Below are 23725 nucleotides of genomic sequence, written 5' to 3' on the forward strand. Positions count from 1 at the left end.
TCAATATAACATCTCGGACAAGAAAAACTTACTCAAAACTGCTTTACCAGATCACAACACCATATATCATACGGAATAAATAGACAAGAATCTCATGCATACCATTCATACTTTTTCATGGAATAAACATATATCATGAATACACATGCAAGTATAACCAGTCTTGTCAGACTACCCAAACTATCACTTTGATCATCATTCCATTAAGTTACCGTATCCAACATATATTACAGAACATTCAGATAACAACATTATAACTATCACACCATACCGCTTCTCGTGAGGTCACAACCTCACACAAACATCTATATACATCTTAGACCCATACTCACATCCAACTAGTCAATCCTGATTACGTAAGTTACCCCCCGATAAAGGTTACCTCTCGCTTGAGTTTAACTCGTATGCCCCTCATAACACATTTTCCCATTCGCATATCCATCACCCCATGCCAAATGTAACCATACCATTAATACTCAACCACTAACAACCGCCTCATATAACCACATCTTATGCTCTCTCACAACTATACATATCAACCTGGTCTCTACAAAATCAACCTCTTTAGAATTGCTACCTTTCTAATAGACCATCACCCTTAACCACTAGTCACAAACGATAACACTACCATTGTCCGGACATCAGCCTCTTACACTCATCTCTAAACATCACGATTTCTTTCATAACTTTGGTCAACATCCCTAATAACGAACATCAAATCCATCAACAAAATTACCTCAACGTTCTTCCCAATACTATTCTTAATTGTATTATTACCCGACTCACCACCAAGATTTCATATCGTGCAAATTCTCTACCCAACTTTTACTTTACTTAATTCCTCGAAACTTCTGACTAATCATGTTGTTCTGAAACTCCTATATAACCATTAATTCAAATCCTCATGCTAGTATCATACATCTCGACGATTCCTTACTTTATATCACATAACTCCGGTGAACATTTTCTTAGTTTTACTCCCCTTATTCTTTTCTTTTACCCTCGACAAACTCCCTTAATAATTCAACTCTTCGTTATTTCTATCTAACTCTCTAGTGCTCCGGTTACCTTCACATTGCTCCAAACTCAAATCCCATTATTTTTATGTCGATATCATCTCATTCTTTCTTACCATGGGTCTTCTATCATTATACTATAATCTCCCAATTGTCACTAATCTATCCATAAAATCAACGTTTAATGTTCAAACAATTGCATCTTCCTTTTTACATCACTAGAAAACCAAAAATTCATCTCATACCGTTAATTGCCCAAGGAATTACTCACTAGGCTCACATCGTGATATTCCAAATTCCCAAATCAACTACTATATACTCATCGCGGCATAACTTGACCTCACTATACACTATTCATTTCCATCTCTCTATAGCGACCTTTTATCACATATGTCCTTAAGCAACTCAATCCAAACCGTCTCCCTCCATAAATCCTTACACATCCCGATACGCCACTATTCGTATCACTCATCTCAAACTTTCATTCTCACATTTCTTTACACTTACATCACCCTTGCCCATATGCATATACTTTTATATTACTCAACCCATGACTATATCACTCATCATATCTCACAAAACATGCTCCTTGTCTCAATGAGCGCATCAATCTACTCTTTTCTTGTTCCACTAATGCTCACAACCACATATAACTCATGTCCTTTATATCCAACACCTATCCCTTCATAAGCCGGCATTCTCCCTAACATAGCATTTGGTAACTTACGTATCAAGACCGTCGCATATATAAAAGAATAATTTAAGACCCAAAACATACATGTACACATACCCTACGACTCAAAACAATGTAAGAACATAATCACCGATTAAAAATTATGGTAAAACATAGCCACCGTCTCAAAACGGCCGCCCACTGAGGTTCTCGGTCGAGTACGTGGCATACTAGGCCGAGTACAGGGTACTCGGTCGAGTAACTATATTACTCGGTCGAGTTTTCGACTCCAGAAGCAAACTCAATTGTCGAAGAAGGATTACTCGGTCGAGTATTGGGAATACTCGGCCGAGTAGACCTTACTCGGTCGAGTATGAGACTACTCGGCCGAGTTCACGACTCCAGACACTAAACAATATTATCACAGAGAGATTACTCGGCCGAATATGAAATACTCGGTCGAGTATAAAAGATACTCGGCCGAGTAGGGACTACTCGGTCGAGTATCGGCGCAGTTCTCAGCACCGTCCAATTTTCGTAAAACAGTCATATCTCACTCGTTACTTGGTCATTCTAGGCGTGTGACCTATCGTTAGAATCGTAAGAGGACAAGCTATCACCTCAACTTGGAATCACAGCAATATCATTTCTAGAACTCGACGTATGACAGTTTTAAGACAACCCTTCCGTAATCGTTCTTTCTACAAATCAAGTTTCCTAAGCCAAAACAACTTGAACATACATAAGGCAACAATAACAATTCAAAACCTCTAAAAACCAGTACGTAGTTGAACTTTTATCATACTCACATTAAAATTAAACACGACATTCACATATATAGACGCATGACCTTAATCACATGCTTCTATCAACAATCAAGCATTGACACCATCATGTTCATATGCACATGTACCACTACCATACTTCATGCTCAACATTGTATTAAACAGGTAACATGATCACATTCTTCAGGCTCAATATCAATCAAATACGAATTTACAATTCACCCTTCATACTTTACCATGCTCCAACACTTAACATGTCAACATATTCATGCTCAAAGTTTAACATCAACAATCCTCGATACATCTTTCAACAACTATCACATTCCACTTCTTTCATCATTTAATCCAACCAGGCACAAGATTCAAACTATAGATATGAAACACACATAACTCAAACATACAACAATTTCCCCCCATGTGACCGGCTCGAGATCGTAAGGGCCTTAGTGCGACTCCGGGACGTCTCCCAAGTCTTTGCGGTAGCTCCAAACAACTCTCCCCGGGTTCATTTTATTTAGACTCCCTAAGTTCATTGAGTTCATTAGTTTTAGGTGCCGGAATCGTCGGCTCTGATACCACTTTGTAACACCCCCTCATACCAAGGTACCTTACCAGGACTACCCCAGCATGAAAGGTTGTTACCATCTCGGTTGCCCGAGGTTAGTATATATCAAAAGCAACAGTCCAAACACATTTATTAATGTGCGGTAATTATAAAAGTTACATAGTCTCCAAAATCTAATAAACGAATTATCCAAATGGCAACAACTACCAAAACAATAACTAAAGCTCGTGATGGTGTCATCTAATCCAGCGTGGTGACTCTCCCATGACTGCCCCAATCTCAATAAATGTATCACCTGTCACAATCTGCTCACCATCCCCGAATGGATCATCGCAGGTTTTACAAAACAACAACACGGGGTCAGTACTACTCAATCAATATAAGACAACAACAATACAACCAGCTGATCATCGATCTCACACGGTAACCGACTACTCACCGAAGTGTGTAGCCCTGCCAGATTACCCATCGCAACAGGTAATCTCGCCGCCGATGGGTGACCGCAGCCCATCCCCACCTAGTCCAGCTCATCAACGAGCGACTAACGATCCCTGTCCCTTAATGTGCACATCCCCTCCCGTGACGGGTTCCACGGAGGGCGAACTAGGGTGTGAAGCCACTCCCGCAAGTGACTCCACCACAATCATATACAGCATCACAGCTGTCACAACACCACAACCATCACAACACAACCACACCAACACCGTCACCACAACACCCAACCTCCGGTGATCAGCAGATAACAACAATTATGAAACATATGCAATCTCAATCAATTAACAGTACTGAGTAGGAGAAACCCTACCTTTTCGCAATCCGCTTACGCTGCAATCAACCATACAAATGCATAACAAATATCACATCGTCACCTACAACAATAATCACATAATACAATTACACATTGCACAATCCCATTTTCCCCAATTCCATATATACAGTAACCCCAAAAGAATACAAATGACAAGGGAATGAAACTTACCAACGAGAGAATAAATGGACTACACGCAAGGATCACGACGATTTGCACACCCAACGAGATTAGAGGATGATTAGGGAGTGATTAGGGAGAGATCGTAGAATGATTAGGGTTGGAAGTGATGTTTTTAGAAACTGACGTCGAATATAAAATAACCCTAACATTCCCTAATCAAACCGATAAAATATTATTCGCGGACCAGGATACTCGGTCGAGTAAAGCTATACTCGGCCGAGTATCATCTACTCGGTCGAGTATTCTCCATACTCGGCCGAGTATTACTCGGCAGGACCAAAACAGACTCCACAATTAACACTACTCGGCCGAGTAGGCTCTACTCGGTCGAGTATACAACTTAACAAAATCCGTAGTGTTACAATCTTCCCCCCTTAAAAAGAACTTCGTCCCCGAAGTTCCAATCCAACCTATAAAACATGGAACATCTAACACTAACTCCACAAACCACTCTTCCTTCCACAACATGGGTCACGATATCGTCTCCACTATAGCATAGGCTCCCAATACTGACTCCATAACATTACCGAATAGCCACAAAATAATGTTCTGACTCCATAACATTACCGAATAGCCACAGAATAATGTTGCCAACTCTGTCTATAACCCTCACTAGCAACTCAATACCAAGACAATCCACAAAAGAAGATCAACCATCAAAACGGAATGTTACAGGGGTAGTATTGACACAATATATGTTGATAAAATGGTCTCATAATTACTTTATAGTTAAGTAATCATTAGTGGTTAATTTGTATTTTTTAACTGTTAAATAATTAAATTAATATTTAATTATGTAAGATAATTAAATATAAGACTTATAAGCATTTGTGGGACAAATATCGAAAATCGAAATGGACTAAATAAGGTCCATTTGGACCGAAATATATGAGGTCATTAGAGACCACTTTTGTCAACATTTGGTGGAAAATCACATGTGATGTTCCTCTCAATTGTATACATTTGAGAGGTCTATATATACCCCTTATTTACACATTTGCATGTGATGAAAATTTGGTGAAAAATAAAACCTCTAATTATCCTCCTTTGGTTGGTTTGCTTTGAAGAGAAAAAAGTGTCCATTTTCTTCATCTTCTTCATCATAGCTTGATCAATTTGTTGATCATAAAAATCAAATATAATTCACAAATAATAATATTTATTTATAATATTATTAGTGTAATAATATTACCAGGCCCGTCTAACCCATGTTGCTCTATGGGCAATGGCACCGGACCTCAAAATTTTGGGGCCCAAATCTAGGCATTCCCATGTGATTGTTTAAAAAAAAAAAAAAATTGAACAATGAAATCAGAGTATAGACGCTTACATTCAATAGTCAATACAGGCTGACTATTCCAATCCTCAATAATCTCCATCCTTCCCCAAATAATTAATTTATTTCCCCAAAAATAATTAAACTTGCTCTTTAATTTTTCCATTAAATTATCTAACATTTCTTTTGTAATCAATCTTTAAATGTGATTACCCCAAATCAATTCCTCACAAATCATTCCAAATTTACAATTGGAGAAATTAGAATCAAAACTTTTCAATGTAGCCAGTTTCAAATGCCTATAAAAATCCCAGATTTATGCTTCAATTTCAAAGAGATCGAATAGGTAATTTTTCTTCTTAATTTTAATGAATTTCACATTCTCAATTTTGTATTCATGATTTTTGTGTAAAATTACACAACCCAGTGGGTATATGTAAATGTTTATACTTAAATTGATTCATTGTTCTGTTTATGGTGATGATGTCGATTTTTTGTGAATTCAGTCTTTATTTTTCTTTCATATACTGACTTATTATTTTTTTTTTTGCTTTGGAATTTTCAATATTGTACTAAATTTGCTGCATTTGCTGCTATTGAACGAAAGACAAAGAGTTGGATATCAGATTATCGGAGGACTTTGTTTTTATTGGTTTTTATTTCACGGACGGTTGTGCAAGTTCTCGGAAAACTACAAGAGATAATCGCCTTTCAAATAATTTTTAATTTGCTTTTATATTTTATATATATCAATATATAAACGTTCTTTATTTTGTAATTTAAGGCCTCATATGAACGTTCTTTATTTTGTAAATTTAAGGCCTCATATTATTTTTTGCGCCGGGCCACCACTTTTCTTGAGACGACCCTGAATATTACATAATACAAGGTTTACTACTACATATATCTAGTTAGTATTATAGTAGTATTTTGGGTTGATTCTTGGGTGCTTCCTTAGGAGACCATCTATTTTGGTGATTTGTTGTCTTGGAGGATCATCCAATTTCATAGCTCAAGAACAACGTCAAGGAAGGAGTCCTTGAGTTGTGCCCAAAACTTGCCTCATACAATGTAAGAAACTTTTGTCTTAAGATGGTTTAATACCATCTTTTATACTTTTATTTGCATGCATGTAGATTTAAACCATTTTAAATTAATTTGTAATTTTAATATCAGAGGATGAGTATTAATATGGTCTAAATAACTAACAAGTTGTATCAGAGCATTGTTAAATACATGCATGTTGTCTTAAGACGATTTTAGTAATTTATGAGATAAATTAATAAAATTGATATTATGTTACTAAAATTAGTTTTATCACATAATATGGTCTTGCATGTAAATAATCTGATCTTAGGATGATATGGAATGAAAATTTGATTTTTGTTAAAATTTTCCACTTTTTATAACTTAAAATGACATAAAATTGAGTAAAAATGCATTAAAATTAATTAAGTGTTAATTAAATTTGGTTGCAAGTTAATTTTATGCATATTTATTTTGAAATAACCACATGCATATTCTATTTATGAGATAAGTAGATACTTTAAATTAATGTGATTAATTTAGGTAGTTTATTGATTTTTATTTGATAAAAATTGGTAAATAATGGTTATTTTGCAAATAAATATTGATTTAATTTTAGGGCTAGAAATTTTTGAATTTTTGGCTCCTGGAAATTGTTCCAAAATGTAAAAATTTTTATTTGAAGTCATTTCAATTTTTATGGTTTGATTTAGAATTAAATCGTAAAAATTGTCGCTTTACCGATTAAATTGTGAAATCGTTTTAAATAAATTTTAAAAACAAAAAATTTCACTTGCATGGCATTTTTGGTGTAAGACCAGATTGTTCATGGCTTTGAAATTTATTTTTCCATAATTTTTTAAATTGAATGGAATTTTTGTATGATAATTGTGAATTATTATATCATTTTTGTCATAATTGTGTTTTAATTCCCATATAAATTCAAGATAATTGTTGAGAATAATTTTTTTGATATTATACCAGATTATTATGATGTGTAAGTCTTAAAATTGTTTTAAGAATTGTGTATGAATTTTTATTGGTAAAAATTCCGTCAAAGCAAGCTCAAATGATCGTTGTTGGTAAGTTAGACGATTTGGCATGTCATTTTCATAATACATTTTTTATTCATTTGGATGAATGTTTTTTTTTTCATCATTATAATTATGTAATTTTTTCTAATATGGCCATAGGTAGAAGTTGGTATTTCCCGTAATGTAAGGGAATATCGACTTGTTTTGTAATTAATTGCGATTTCGTATCGCCTAATTTGTAATTAATTAATAGTTTTATTTTAATTTTATTACAAATTGTATAATAGGATATTTTTATGTAATTTAATTATTAGTAATTAGATGAAGCATCTAAAGACGGAGTTTTCATGAAGACGGTGTTTTCGGAAAGGTGTTCCAAAATCCTAAAGAAGGAGGCCAATTTATGAAGACTCAAGGGACCAAGGAGTTGGTTTCCGATATGTAATAATTTTAGTTAATTAGATTAACTAGGTGGCCATATTAGGACTTACTTGTTTACGTATATGCATTCATGTCAAATCGTCACTACATGTTTTATTTTTGTTGTTATCGATTTAATCGTCTAGCATTCACTAATTTTGTTCACTTAAAAGTGATAGACAATTAAATTGATAAGATCTCTCACATTTGTTTAAAATTGAGATTAAGCCTTACCAAATAATAGCACCTATGAATCCCTTCTTCATTAGAGGTAGGTTCGGATCACCGAGGTACACTCTTTTTACGTTGGGTAAGTAGGGTAATAAAGGTTATTACACGTGAAAATTGGTTGGACTCAACGGGATAAATATGGGTTGAATCGGTCCACCGTGCCCATATTTATTTATGGGGCTAAAAGATAGATTTTAAGAAAATCCGTCAACCAAGAGTTCTAGTAGTAGAATCTGTCAAAATGTTGACTCACCAAATTTATATAAATATGGGTTGAATCGGTCCACCGTGCCCGTGTTTATATAAAATTGGATCTTGGAATCATTTATATAATTCAGTGGGAGATCATTATATAAATGGGAACTTGTTAAATAGTTTCACAAGTTAAATATTTCTAGACGATAAATGTTAATCTTTCCTTTATTTCCTTTGTAGTAATCACGATGACTTCTACTAGTGAAACCGTCACCATAGCTAGAGATTCATGGCTACGTTCTTTTATGGACAAATATGTATTAAAAGACGACGGTAGTAATTTTAAAGATTGGGAGGAACAACTTCGATTAGCTGCCGCAGGTGATGGCAAATTACGCTACCTTGTCGATCCCTCTCCCCCTTCGCCTAGTACTAGGGCCACTGCCGATGTAAGGGAATCTTTTTCAAATTATCAAAAGGAATCTGCTGCAATAAAAAATGTTTTGACTTTTTCAATGGATCCTGCTTTACAAAGGCAATGTGTCAAGTTTCACGATGCACATGAAGTATTCTCGAGGCTTTCTACTATGTTTTCTCAAGCCCCGAGGATAATCCGACGACACATGATTCGTTTCTTTGAGACTAACCTCAAAGATGGTCAACCTGTAAGTTCACACGTACTTAAAATAATTGAGTACGTGGAAACTTTAGAGGGGCTGGGATGTAAAATCCCCGACGAACTTGTGGTGGACCGAGTGCTCCACTCTCTCTCGCACGTCAAGGGATTTACCCATTTTAGGGTAAATTACAATATGACGAACATGAAAAAGAGTTTACATGAGCTCCATTCTCTGCTTGTGCAAGCAGAGAAGGACATGGGATTGAGTGGGAGCACGAGGAAAGATGTGCTTGCGATTAACGTGAAGGGGAAGAAGCAGTTTAAGAGGAACGCAGGTAAGAAGCCCGTTCAGGTGGAGGGCAAAGGTAAAGCAATTGTGAATTGCTCTACCAAGCCTAAACCTATAAAGGGTAATCCTCTTAAAGACACTTGTAATTATTGTAATAACAAGGGACATTGGAGACGTAATTGTACAAAGTACATGGATGACATAAAAGCTGGCACTGTGAAGCCGACATGTAATTTCTCAACCGAATCTTTTATGATATACATAAATTATGCTTCAAATAAAACTTGGGTATTAGATACTGGTTGTGGTTCTCACTTGTGCAATCATTTGCAGGGCCTAAAAAGCATAAGAAAGCTAAACAAGAGTGATATCGATCTCCGAATGGGAAACGGGTCTAAAGTAGCCGTCGTCTCAATAGGAACTTATGTACTTAGTTTAGCTTCAGGAATGCAGTTGCATCTTAATAATTGTTATTTTGTACCAACACTATCTAGAAATATAATATATGTATCTGTGTTAGACACGGAAGGGTTTTCCTTTGTAATTAAAGACAAGTGTTGCACTTTTTCCCTTAATGGGATTGTATATAGTCAAGCTATTTCAATCAATGGTATTTATATTCTAGATACTTGCAACGATGTTTATCATTTAGATAATAAAAGACTCAAAACAGGTGATCCTGATCAATCTTATTTATGGCATTGTCGATTATGACACATTAACGAGAAACGCATTAAAAGACTAGTGTCGACTGGTGTAATTAAACCTTTTGATTTCGAATCATTTGGTACATGCGAATCTTGTTTACTTGACAAGATGACCCGTTCACCTTTTCAAGGAAAATGATCTCGAGCTAGTGAGTTATTGGGTTTAATACATACCGATGTATGTGGTCCAATGACAGTCACTGCTAGAGGTAATTATGACTATTTCATTACTTTTACCGATGACATGAGTAGATATGGGTATATTTACTTAATGAGGTATAAAAGTGAAGCTTTTGATAAGTTCAAAGAGTTTCAGAATGAAGTAGAAAACCAGATAAATAAGAAGATTAAAACATTACGATCAGATCGTGGTGGGGAATATTTTAGCAATGACTTTAAGGATCACCTTAAAAACTGCAGTATTGTATCTTAGTTAACTCCTCCTGGCACACCACAATTAAATGGTGTGGCTGAAAGGAGGAATCGAACTTTATTAGATATGGTTCGATCGATGATGAGTCAAACAGAGTTACCTAAATCATTCTGGGGTTTTGCCATTTTATCTGCTATACAATCACTTAATAAAAGTCCCACTAAAGCAATTGACAAAACTCTATATGAGATATGGAAAGGGAAAGTCCCGAATCTGCGATACATGAAAGTATGGGGTTGTGATGCTTATGTCAAGAGCAAGTCTGACGATAAGCTTGCACCTCGTTCTGAAAAATGTATTTTTGTAGGCTACCCTAAGAAAACTTGTGGATATTATTTCTACAATAGTAACGAGAATAAAGTGTTTGTTGCTCGTGAAGCTGTCTTTCTAGAAATGGAGTTTATTTCTAGAAGACAGAGTGGGAGAGAAATTGAACTTGATGAAGTTCAAGAGCCACAAACTGATGTGACAGTGCAGGAAGATGTTCCTTCTACGTCTGAATCGGTTATTATTTCTGTTGAACCTAGAAGGTTAGAAAGGGTTAGTCGCCAGCCTGATAGATACCTTGGTGTTATCGAGGAAGATGGTGACTATGAGGTTTTACTTTTGGAAAGTGATGAACCCAAAACCTATAAAGCAGCTATTACGAGTTCTCACTCTAAGCTATGGCTCGAGGTCATGCAATCCGAAATGGATTCCATGTACGATAATCAGGTATGGGACCTGGTTGACTTACCTAAAGATGTTCGACCTCTTCAATGTAAGTGGATATTCAAGATTAAAATCGCCATGGATGGACATAAAGATGTCTATAAAGCTAGATTGGTTGTAAAAGGTTTCACCCAGGTTCATGGTTTACACTATGATGAAACTTTTGCATCAGTTGCTATGCTTAGATCTGTTCGGATAATATTAGCGATTGCTGCATTTCATGATTATGAGATATGGCAAATGGATGTCAAAACCGCTTTCCTGAACGGGTTTCTGGAAGAGGAAGTGTTCATGACACAACCTGAGGGTTTTGTGGATCCTAAAAATCCTAACAAAGTATGCAAGCTTAAGAGATCTATTTATGGTCTAAAGCAAGCGTCAAGGAGTTGGAATCATCGTTTTGATCCTGTTATTAAACAGAATGGTTTTTCTCGAAGTGTTGAGGAACCATGTTTATACATGAAGTTTAGTGGGAGTAAAGATGTTTTCTTACTTCTTTATGTGGACGATATATTACTCATTTGGAATGATGTTGATATGCTTTCTTCTGTTAAGAAGTGGTTGGGAAATCACTTCCAAATGAAAGATTTGGGAGAAGCTCAGCGCATCTTGGGTATCCGGATCTATAGGGATAGATCCAAAAGGATATTAGCATTGAGTCAAGAAGCTTATATCGATAAGATTCTTGACCGATTCAATATGAAAAACTCCAAGAGAGGTTTTCTACCTATGGGCAGTGGGATCACTTTGAGTAAGTCACAGTGTCCTACTGAGCCTAAGGATATTGAACGCATGAAATCGATTCCCTATGCTTCCGCTGTTGGATCGATCATGTATGTTATGATGTGTTCTCGTATGCTTTGAGTATGATGAGTCGTTTTCAAAAAACTCCAGGTGAGAGTCACTGGATAGCCATAAAGAATATTCTAAAGTACTTGAGAAGGACTAAAGATTCATTCTTAGTGTTTGGAGGAGAATCTGAATTACGTTTAAGAGGTTATACGGTGCCAGTTTCCAAACCGATAGGGATGAACGGAGGGGCGGTTTGCTGCAGAAGTTTCAAAGAGTCTGTGACTGCTGATTCTACAACGGAAGCTGAGTACATTGCAGCCTCTGAAGCTGCAAAGGAAGCTGTTTGGATTAGGCAATTTTTAGAGGGACTGAAAGTAGTTCCAACCGTCGAGGATCCTATCACTTTGTATTGTGATAACAGTGGGGTTATTTTTCAAGCAAAAGAGCCAAAGTCTAGTAACAAGTCTAGACATGTACTTAGGAAACTTAATGTAATTAGAGATTTAATAGAAAGGAAAGAAATTACAGTTTGTAAGGTTGGGACAGCTGACAACATCGCTGATCCTTTAACCAAGCCATTGTCTCAATCTAAACATGATAGTCATGTAGTTTTGATGGGATTGAGACGAATGCCAGAACTGTTGTAAATTATATGATATGTAATAATAAAAATATTGTATTTATTATTTAATATATGGAAATTGCATTTATCGTCATATTCAGTTTTATGTCTAAATTTTATATACTTTGTTTTATCCAAATAGATTGTAGTGACAATGTCGAACTCTATTAAAGTGATCTGGATTAACATTGTATTTTGTCCCTAGTTACTTAATGAGGTGACATCTCGGAGTGACTAGATTGTAAGGCGATAGATGACAGGTTCGACTGTCATATGGTCATAGTGATGGCTGGTCGATTACATAGGCAAATTGTGAGACAATTTGTCGGACAGTGACCGTTTGTAGAGTCCTTTTGTTGCTAGGTCGTGGCGAGGATTTCTATTTATTCCTTCGAGTCAATTCTTTAGACTGGTGACTATTTATCTGAGTTGGTACGGTTTTCCGGTGGCTTTGGTTTTTGTTCTAGGTCGCACCGTAAAAGGAGGCCGATGAGCATTTACTGGGTCATTGTGATCTGTATCGAATGAAGAAAATAGGTCAACGGGATTGTCCTTTTAAGTCATATTTTATCTCAAGGCCACTCGAGGAGAGATGACTGTGAATGCGTGGCCACGCTCGGATGAGATCTATAGCAGATTATCCGGTCAGACAGTCATTCTCCTGATCGAGGAAACCACTTTATGATATGATCACGTGCAAGAACGACCTGAAAGACATCTTGCATTGAGTGGGATATTTTATTGGACAAGAGAATTGGTAACGCACACTTGTGCCGGACAAGTGGGAGATTGTTGGAGTAGTGTCCTCCACAATAAGTGCGTTTACATAATAAATCTCGTAAAAGGAAAATCAGGGATTTATCTTTTTATTTGTTAGCCGGTCATCGTTAATCGGTAATGATTGGCTGACTAGAGTTCTACATTACTGTCGTGTGACGGCGGTGATAAGCTGATCCCTTTAGGTCACACCTATAGGATGATGCCCAAATGGAAAAACTAATTATTTGTATGAGATACAAATTAATTAAATCCTTGTATTAATTGACTTTTAACAAGTCATGTGAATATATTATTTGATGACGAGTTATGAACTCGGGCCAAGGGGATTTATTATTTAATTATTTGATAGTTAATTAATAAATTTATTAATTAATAGTTAATTAATTAAATTTATACGATATATGTGTAAGTTTTGAGGTAAAGATAATTAGCTATTTTAATTTACAATAGGTTGTAAAATTAGTTAAGTGGGGTAGTATTGACACAATATATGTTGATAAAATGGTCTCATGATTACTTTATAGTTAAGTAATCATTAGTGGTTAATTTGTATTATTTAACTGTTAAATAATTAAATTAATATTTAATTATGTAAGATAATTAAATATAAGACTTATAAGCATTTGTGGGATAAATGTCGAAAATCGAAATGGACTAAATAAGGTCCTTTTGGACCGAAATATATGAGGTCATTAGAGACCATTTTTGTCAACATTTGGTGGAAAATCACATGTGATGTTCCTCTCAATTGTATTCATCTTCTTCATCATATCTTGATCAATTTGTTGATTATAAAAATCAAATATAATTCACAAATAATAATATTCATTATATAATATTATTAGTGTAATATTATTAGTGTAATAATATTACATAATACAAAGTTTACTACTACATATATCTAGTTAGTATTATAGTAGTATTTTGGGTTGATTCTTGGGTGCTTCCTTAGGAGACCATCTGTTTTGGTGGTTTGTTGTCTTGGAGGATCATCTAATTTCATAGCTCAAGAACAACATCAAGGAAGGAGTCCTTGAGTTGTGCCCAAAACGTGCCTCATACAATGTAAGGAACTTTTGTCTTAAGATGGTTTAATACCATCGTTTATACTTTTATTTGCATGCATGTAGATTTAGACCATTTTAAATTAATTTGTAATTTTAATATCATAAGATGAGTATTAATATGGTCTAAATAACTAACAGTTAGAGCACTTGGCAATCCAATGCCCAACTTGAACTGAAGGTAGCGAAAAGCATCTCCCATTAATGCCTTTGTAAAGATGTCTGCAACATGTTCTTTGCTTTGTATATATGAAGTTGAGATCGTTTTATTGACGAGATGATGACGTATAAAGTGACAATCGATTTCTATGTGCTTTGTACGGTCATGAAAAACCAGATTTTTGGCAATGTGCAAAGCTGCTTGGTTGTCGCAAAATAATTCAATTGGTTTTTCATGATTAAACCCAAGTGATTGAAGAAAAGATTCCAGCCATATTACTTCACTAGTCACGACAGCTAAAGCTCGATATTCTGTCTCTGCACTCGACTTTGCAACCATGGTTTGTTTCCGCTCTTTCCACAAGATGGGTGACTGCTCCAACTTCACAAAATATCCGGTCAATGACCTTCTCATTAATGGGCATCTGGCATGATCGGAGTGTGAGTATCCACCCAGCTTGAAATCACAATTTCGTTCTATTATAATACCTTTCCCCGGGCTCCCTTTGATATACCGTATAACTCTAAACACGGCATCAAGATGCTCTTTTCTCGGAGCATGCACAAACTGAGATAGTATATGAACCGCATACACCAAATCTGGTCTCGTATTAGTCAAATAGATGAGTCGTCCCACCAACCTTCAATATTTCATTGGGTCGTGTAAGATGACTCCTTCGGCCAATGCTAATTGATGATTTGGCTGAATGAGTACGTCTACTGGCTTTGCTCCTTCCAAACCCACTTCATTTATAATTTCCAAAGCATACTTTCTTTGGCTAAGAAAGAGCCCTCGTAACCCGGTTTCTACCTCGATTCCCAAGAAATACTTGAGTCTCCCGAGGTCCTTAATACCAATGTTGCGATCAAGAAAACTTTTGAGACGGTTGCTTGCTTCCTCATTATTACTTACAATTATCATGTCGTCAACGTATACCAAAATCCCAAGAAAAACGTCGTCTTTATTATAAGTAAATAACGAGTAATCGGCCATAGATTGAATAAAACCATACCTCGACAATGATTTTGTCAACTTAGCGAACCAATTCCGCGAAGCTTGCTTTAGCCCATACAATGGCTTCATCAGCTTGCACACTTTAGTATATCTTCCTTGTTCAAATCAGGCGGCATTCTCATATATACTTGCTCATTCAAGTCCCCGTGCAGGAAGGCTTTATTAATATCTAATTGTGCAATAGACCGCCCTTTCGAAACAGCTACGACAAGTAAATATCGGAAGCTCGTCATTTTCGCAACCGGTGCAAACGTTTCATGATAATTCACACCTTCTATTTGCGTGTAAACTTGTGCAACTAACCTTGTTTTGTATCGTTCAATGGTTCCGCCCGCCTTATACTTCACCTTGTAGACCCATCGATAACCAATGGGTCTTTTGCCTTTTGGAAGATCCAAAATTTTCCAAGTGCCATTTACCTCGAGCGCTTCAAACTCCTTCGACATGGCCTGCTGCCTGTTCAGTTAAAAATTACCGCAAGTGAACGGTGTCTGTTGTAGCACTTACGGGTCGATCTCAGGGAAGTGAAGGTTGAGTACTAGTCGATTTAAGATTTGATTTATCTACGTCGGAATAATATTTATGTATGTGCCAGGTATGATAGAATAAAAATAAGATATAATAACTAGATAATGGGATTAATTCAATAATGAAAAGCTCTAGGACAACGATATCACCATTAACATAGATTGATCAATATAGACTAATGAAAGAAATAACATATTTAATCGTGTACTTAGGTGAGACTAATGTTCTGGTTTTAACCCTGTAAACTAAAACCAATACTTGTTATTCTCTCTCGAGATGTAATAAGCCTTCCTATAGTGAAATAATCCTATTCTCATGGGTCTTATACCACATATAAGAGCTTTAAGGATCAAAATTAAAATGTCTCAACTATCGCTCTCACCATTCTCATAGGAGAGGTTTAATTTTGACTCGGGCTCTTTAAGTGGAAATTCAACTCTCATTGCAATTTCAACTGAGTAATAATTAATTATATTTAAATCATAATATATATGCTAACTCAAAAAGACTAAACTCAACTCTCATTGTAGTATTAATCAAGAGCTACGTATATAGATTATGACCAATAAATTAATAGTTTAACACAACCTTATTAAACCTAAGTACATCCATTAAATAATGTTTAGAAAATTATAACGTTGACCAATCCATATTAAGGCTCCACCGAGCCCTAGATAAAAGACTACTCACGACCCATAATTATGACTACAATAACAATTTTAATAGTAGAAGATAACATATTTAAATAATAAAAAAATGAAACAAACAAATAAGAGATAAATAAGGGAGATTAATATAGTATTAACTACTGCAATACAAGTTGAGAACTTTGAGCTTGTCGTTAAATAATAGCGTGAAAGTGTAAAAATATGAATAAGATAATTGATGTGAATAATGAGAGAATAAATAGAATTTAATGTGAAACTAATTATTTTATTGCTTATTATTGTATTTCGTCCTCTCTCTCTCTCTCTCTACTACATCACATCCTTTATATAGATGACCAAGTAACATTTCAAATTTAAAATACATGTACGTTTAAAGTAAGAATAAATATAAAAACATTACATGTAATTTATATCGTTCGATTTGTGCTCTTTGTGCATGAATGCTATTCAAAAGGATGGATGTTTCATGAATTAAAGAATTAAATTTGAGAGTTTCATGTTGTAATTATCAGAATAACTCTTCACCCATGTAAATGTTAGCATGCGTTTTCCTCGTAAAAATCCTTCAATTTTTCATCATCAATTGAATGCTTCAAGACTTGATGTTCAATGCACCAACTTCTACAAATATGCTTCTTTATTTCATCATTTGTAAAATGATGGCCTTGTCAACATTATTCAATACTTGGCTTTCATTTTATTTTGGACGACTTTTTCTTTATTTTGTGGACTTGGAGAGGTTAAAGTCCTTATTTATTTTGACGTCTAATTTTATTCTTCCCCTTGCTTAGTTGTTCAGCTAATATCAGCATCAAAATAGCTCTTTCCTACAAATAATTATATAAATCGTAGTAAGATGTTCTAGGAAGGAATTTATTATCAAAATGCACTATAATGCTGAAAATCTAACTAAAACTATGAGAAATAAGTATATAAAATATAGTAAATTATACGCTTAACAAATTTCCCCATGCTAGACCTTTACTCGTCTTCGAGTAAACTCAGAGGCATAAACAACTAATACACGACAAAAGGTTTAATGTGGCAAAAGTCAAGGGATAAAACAATAATTTAACCAAGGTTTTCGAAAAGAAATTAAAGATAAGTTCAAAATCATTTTAATTTCGAAATAGAGTTTAAGATCACAAATTAGCTCCCAAGAACAATCACCCTAACAAATCCAACAAAATATTATGTAATGTGCCTAAGTGACCTTTCAGTCTTACTACCAACCATCTAGACAAGTGACAAACCAGTGGACCCTCACTTTAGGGAATGTAAACGCGGAAAATCACTACTCTCATATATCCAAGTTATAAGGACACGAGTCACACATGTAAAACTAAGCCTAAACTTGCCGACTACTACATGTCAAGAGGACTTTTAGTGGTTGTAACGGGGCTAGGGTTAAAGGTGTTGATTATTTTGGGAATGTGGTGCTAAGAGTAAGAGTTAGCGAAGAACTTGTCAAATCTCGGTCGGAAATATGGACACAAAAACCTCCAACAACTACTCTTCATATGAAATATAGAACAAACACCAATTTTATTACTAAATACCATGATTTACAACATACACCTTCATAAATAGTAAAACTCGAACCCCATTTATTAACAACTACAACTATAACCTTTTTTTTTTTAAGATTTTTCTCTTTCCTTTTTTTTTCATTAACTTTGGTCGTTTTCGATTTTGTTTTTCAAACAACCACCAACCAATTTCATATATCAATGTTCACCAAATTAGCATCAGTTACTCCCCCATATTCCGCTTGTATCACACCTCTACTCAAACCGAGAAAAACAAATATTTCACTAACTCTTACTAGGGTAGGATATTGTAGGGAAATGGCTTGTAATGTTGGGTTAACAAAGAAATAAGGTTAAAAACTCAAAGGGGTTGCAAATAGGAAATATTAAAATCGGGACGACTTTTTGGCTCATGTAGCATATAAACAAATGAATGCCTCTACCATTCATGCAATCCTAATGGCAAGTACTAATCCTAAACCACTCGTGAAAGAATTATATTGGCATGGAGGTCTCAATCTTATTTGGCTATGTAATCTCACGGCTTTTGGTCACATGGTTATATTGTCACAAGTCTAGTCAAACCATCTTACCGCTTTCAGTGTCACAAGGAAAACACAAAACAAAAACTCTATCAGATTTTCAAGGGCGAAGCTATCTTACTTACATCATGTGATCAAAAATGAAAAATTATTGTAAATTTGAATATAATAACTTGATCAAATTATGCTTAACATCCACAAGACTAGCCACAAATCAATTGCATATTGCGTGTTTGTTTTTTTTTATATATATATATATATATATATATATATATATATATATATATATATATATATATATATATATATATATATATATATATATTTGTGTTTTTATGAAATGTAAATCAAATAAATGTAAGCTAATTTAAAAATTTAATCAATACAATTACCCTTCCCCATGCTTAAACCAAGCATTGTCCTCAATGTATGAAATTAAAGGACATCAAATGATTAGGGAAAGGAAACGAGCTCACTAGGCATTGTCGCATGAAATTTGAGCACGAGCGTGACATGTACAATTTAGCTTGTATTGATTAGTACTTTTTATTTATAATTTTTTTTTGTGAAATTAAAGATCCATGGGTTGCCTCCCAAGTAGCGCTTGTTTAACGTCACAAGCCTGACTCCTTTGTAGATTAATTCGCAGGCGGAACGATAGAAAGTGTGAAGATTACTTTCTCATAAATAGGTTCACCAGTAATATAGTGCTTAAGGCGCTGACCATTGACTTTGAAGCAGCCTTTAACTTCATCAAATAATTCAACTGCTCCATATGGAAATACCTTAGTGACACGGAATGGCCCAGACCACTGAGAACGAAGCTTACTCGGAAATATTTTCAACCTAGAATTAAAAAGCAGAACTAAATCCCCTTCATGGAATTCTCGCCTTAAAATGCGCTTGTCGTGCCATCTTTTAGTCTTCTCTTTATAAATACGAGCATTCTTGTAAGATTCAAGTCGAATCTCATCAAGCTCATTTAATTGCAAAAGACGACGCTCTCCAACAGTGTTATAATCCTAGTAAAAGGCTTTGATGGCCCAATATGCTCTATGTTCTAACTCAACTGGTAAATGACATGCTTTACCATACACCAATCGAAACGGAGAAGTTCTAATTGGTGTTTTAAAAGAAATACGATAAGCCCATAGTGCATCATCTAGCTTGATATCCCAATCTTTGCGAGAACTAGCAACTGTCTTCTCTAGGATAGATGTTATCTTCCGGTTGAAATTTTCAACTTGTCTAATAGTTTGAGGATGGTAGCCAAGTCCTTGTCGATGTTGAACCCCATATTTCTTTAAAAGAGTTTCAAATTTCTTCTCAATAAAATGGCTCCCACCATCACTAATAAGAAATCTAGGGACACCAAAACGGGAAAAGATAACCTTCTTAAGGAATTTAGATACAACTCTATCATCATTTGTACGGGAGGCGATAGCTTCGACCCATTTTGATACGTAATCCACAGCTACTCGAATGTATTTGTTTCCGAAGGAGGACCGGAACGGACCTTGAAAATCAATCCCCCATACATCAAATATATCAACCTCAAGAATAAATTTTAGAGGCATTTCTTTCCTCCTAGAAATGTTTCCTGTCCGTTGACATCTATCACACCCCTTCACATATGTTGCAACATCATTGAATAAGGTCGGCCAATAGAAGCCGCATTGAAGGACTTTAGCTGCAGTTTTGGTGGTACTAGCATGACCACCACATGGCAAATCATGACAATGGGAGATAATGGAATTAGCCTCTTCATTTGGCACACATCGTCGGATAATACCATCAACAAAAGACTTGTAGAGAAAGGGGTCATCCCAATAATAATGATTGACATCACTAAAAAATTTCTTCCTTTGGTAGGAATTATACCCATGGGGTGTAACTCCTGATGCCAAATAATTCACAATGTCTGCAAACCATGGAGTATTAACAATAGTAATAGCAAATACTTGATCGTCAGGAAATGAATCATCAATAGGAAGGCCATCAGAAGGGCCTTCTTGAACCAGATGAGATAAGTGATCAGCTACTAAATTATCAGCACCCTTTTTATCTTTAATCTCCATATCAAATTCTTGAAGTAAAAGAATCCAGCGAATCAGTCTGGGTTTAGCATCTTTCTTGCTCAAAAGATACTTGAGTGCTGCATGATCAGTGTGCATAATAACTTTAGATCCTACTAAATAAGATCGGAACTTCTCAATAGAAAATACCACAGCCAACAACTCCTTCTCAGTGGTGGTGTAATTAGCCTGCGCTACATCAAGAGTCTTGCTCACATAATAGATGGCATGTAGCTTACCATCATGTCTTTGCCCCATTACCGCTCCTACTGCATGATCGCTCACATCACACATTAGCTCGAATGGTAAGCTCCTATCCGGTGGCTGAATAATCGGGGCGCTAATTAAAGCTTTTTTCAACCTGTTAAAAGCTTCAAGACAAACATCAATGAACAAAAATGGGGTATCTTTAGCTAAAAGCTCGGTCAAAGGAAGAGAAATCTTAGAGAAATCTTTGATAAAGCGGCGATAAAGTCCTGCATGTCCAAGAAAACTCCTTACCCCTTTCACATTAAGAGGAGGTGGTAGATTCTCAATCACCTAAATTTTTGCGTTATCTACCTCAATGTCACGATTAGACACAACATGTCCTAAGATGACCCCTCTTGTAGCATAAAATGGCACTTCTTCCAATTTAGCACAAGATGAGCTTCTCGGCACCAATTCAACATTATCAAACAATCGTCAGAAGTGGTGCCAACCACCGAGAAGTCATCCATAAACACCTCCATAATTTACTCCACATAATCAGAAAAAATAGCCATCATACATCTTTGAAAAGTGGCGGGAGCATTACATAATCCAAATGGCATCCGACGATAAGCATAAGTGCCAAATAGACACGTAAATGTCATCTTCTCTTGATCACTTGGATGAATTGGGATTTGGAAAAATCCTGAATACCCATCCACGTAACAAAAGTAGGAGTATTTTGCAAGTATTTCAAGCATTTGGTCTATAAATGGAAGGGGAAAATGATCTTTTCGGGTGGCTTTTTTTAAATCGGCGATAGTCAATGCACATTCGCCACCCGGTAACAGTTCTTGTAAAAATCAGTTCATCCTTATCGTTTTTTACGACAGTCATCCCCCTTTCTTTGGAATGACATGAACCGGGCTCACCCATTTAAAATCAGAGATAGGATAGATTATGCCCGCGTCAAGTAACTTTAAGACCTCTTTTCGGACAACCTCCTTCATATTGGGATTGAGGCATCGTTAAGGCTCAATGGAGGATGCATTGCCGTCCTCAAGAAGGATTCTAGGCGTACAAAAGGATGGTCTGATTCCCTTAAGATTGTCAATTGCGTACCCAATGACACTTTTATGTTTTCAAAGAATAATAAACAATTTAGAAATTTGGCTGTCATTAAGTGCACTATTGACGATAACTGGGTAAGTTGAATTTTCTCCTAAAAACACGTGTTTTAAAGAAGATGAAAGTGGTTTTAATTCTACCTCGGGAGGCTTAGAACCCTCCCCTGGGTTACCCGTTACCTGGAACGCCTTTAACGGAGGCTCAGTTAAATGAGATGGAGAGGAATCAAGCATCCAAGCATAGGCTAACAACTCTACATCCTCAGAATCAGTGTTGGTGAGACAATCTTGTAGTTTATCAGACGATGTATGTTCCAAAGAGGGCTCAGACAAGTACTCCTCTAAAACATCAACTCGGTAGCAACTATCACTCATAGAAGGACCGCCCATAGTTTTTCTAAGCTCAAATTCTACCTTGTCTTCACCAACTTACAATGAGAGCTTTCCACTCCTCACATCAATCATAGCTCCAGCAGTGGCTAAACATGGACGTCCAAGATAATGGGTACTTGAGTGTCTTCAGGAATGTCCATGACAAAGAAATCACAAGGAATAACAAGTTTCCCAATAGCTAAGGGAACATCTTCAACGACCCCAAGTGGAAATTTGACTGACCGATCAGCCAATTGCAGTGAAACTCTAGTCGGCTTTAGATCCATCATTTGCAACCTCTTAAAAATCGACAAAGGCATAAGGCTAACACTAGCCCCCAAATCACACAAGGCACGTTGAATATAAATACCTCCAATAGAACAAGGGATCGAAAAACTGCCAGGATCGTCAATCTTTTGAGGAAGCTTGTTAAGGAGTATGACACTACACTCCTTAGACAAGTTAATAGCCGTGCTGGCTCCAAATTTCTTTTTGCTAAAAAGAAGCTTCTTGAGAAATTTTCCATAAGATGGGATTTCAGAAATAGCCTCCAAAAAGGGAATATTAATGTGCATTCCTTTTAGGATCTCTAGAAATTTTTCGTACTTTTGCTCTAATTTTGCATTGGCTAGCCTTTGAGGAAAAGGTACAGGCGGCACATATACTCCAGGTGGAGTTAACGAAGCTTCCTTCTCATAAGCTTTCTTCTTTTCAACTACAATTTCCTCCATCGCCTTGCCCTCATCCTCGATCACAATAGCTTTACCTTCAACAATAATGCTCATAGGATTAGTAGCCTCTTCAAGTACCTTCCTGTTCCTTAGGGTTAAAGCATTCATCTGACCTGTTGGATTAGCTTCAGTGTTTCCCGGGAACTGACCTTGAGATTTCACAGATTGAATTACTTGTTGGGCTATTTGAGAAAGTTGAGTTTCTACCATTTTATGTGAGGATTTGAGTTGAGAAATTGATGTAGAAAACTCTTCATTTTTCTGGTTTTGGTCCCGCATATATTGAGATTGTTGGGACACAACTTGCTATAACGTCAACTCCACATTGGATTTTTGAGGAGCTTGAGGTTGTTGAAATTGTTGTTGTTGTTGTTGTTGTTGTTGCTGCTGAAATGGGGGACGAGATTGCATGGGAGAATGATGATAAGACGAACTTGGTTGAAAACCAGGCGGTTGCTGAAAAGTCTGCTTAACTTGATGTTGGGGATTCTGAATGTTGCTGGTATTTTCATATGAGAGCTTAGGATTATGAGCCCATCCTGGATTGTAAGTATTAGAATA

The 23725-nt window shown here is 35.9% G+C and overlaps 1 protein-coding gene across 1 annotated transcript; it reads right to left on the minus strand.

Moving 5' to 3' along the window:
• Window positions 1-22540: 22540 nt before the first annotated feature.
• Window positions 22541-23374, minus strand: LOC141617360 (uncharacterized). The gene has a single exon (XM_074434548.1). It carries the CDS (start codon window positions 23372-23374, stop codon window positions 22541-22543), a length of 834 nt encoding a protein of 277 aa, XP_074290649.1.
• Window positions 23375-23725: the final 351 nt, after the last annotated feature.

The sequence above is a fragment of the Silene latifolia genome, chromosome X, assembly GCF_048544455.1.
Source record: "Silene latifolia isolate original U9 population chromosome X, ASM4854445v1, whole genome shotgun sequence".
Classification (NCBI taxonomy): domain Eukaryota; kingdom Viridiplantae; phylum Streptophyta; class Magnoliopsida; order Caryophyllales; family Caryophyllaceae; genus Silene; species Silene latifolia.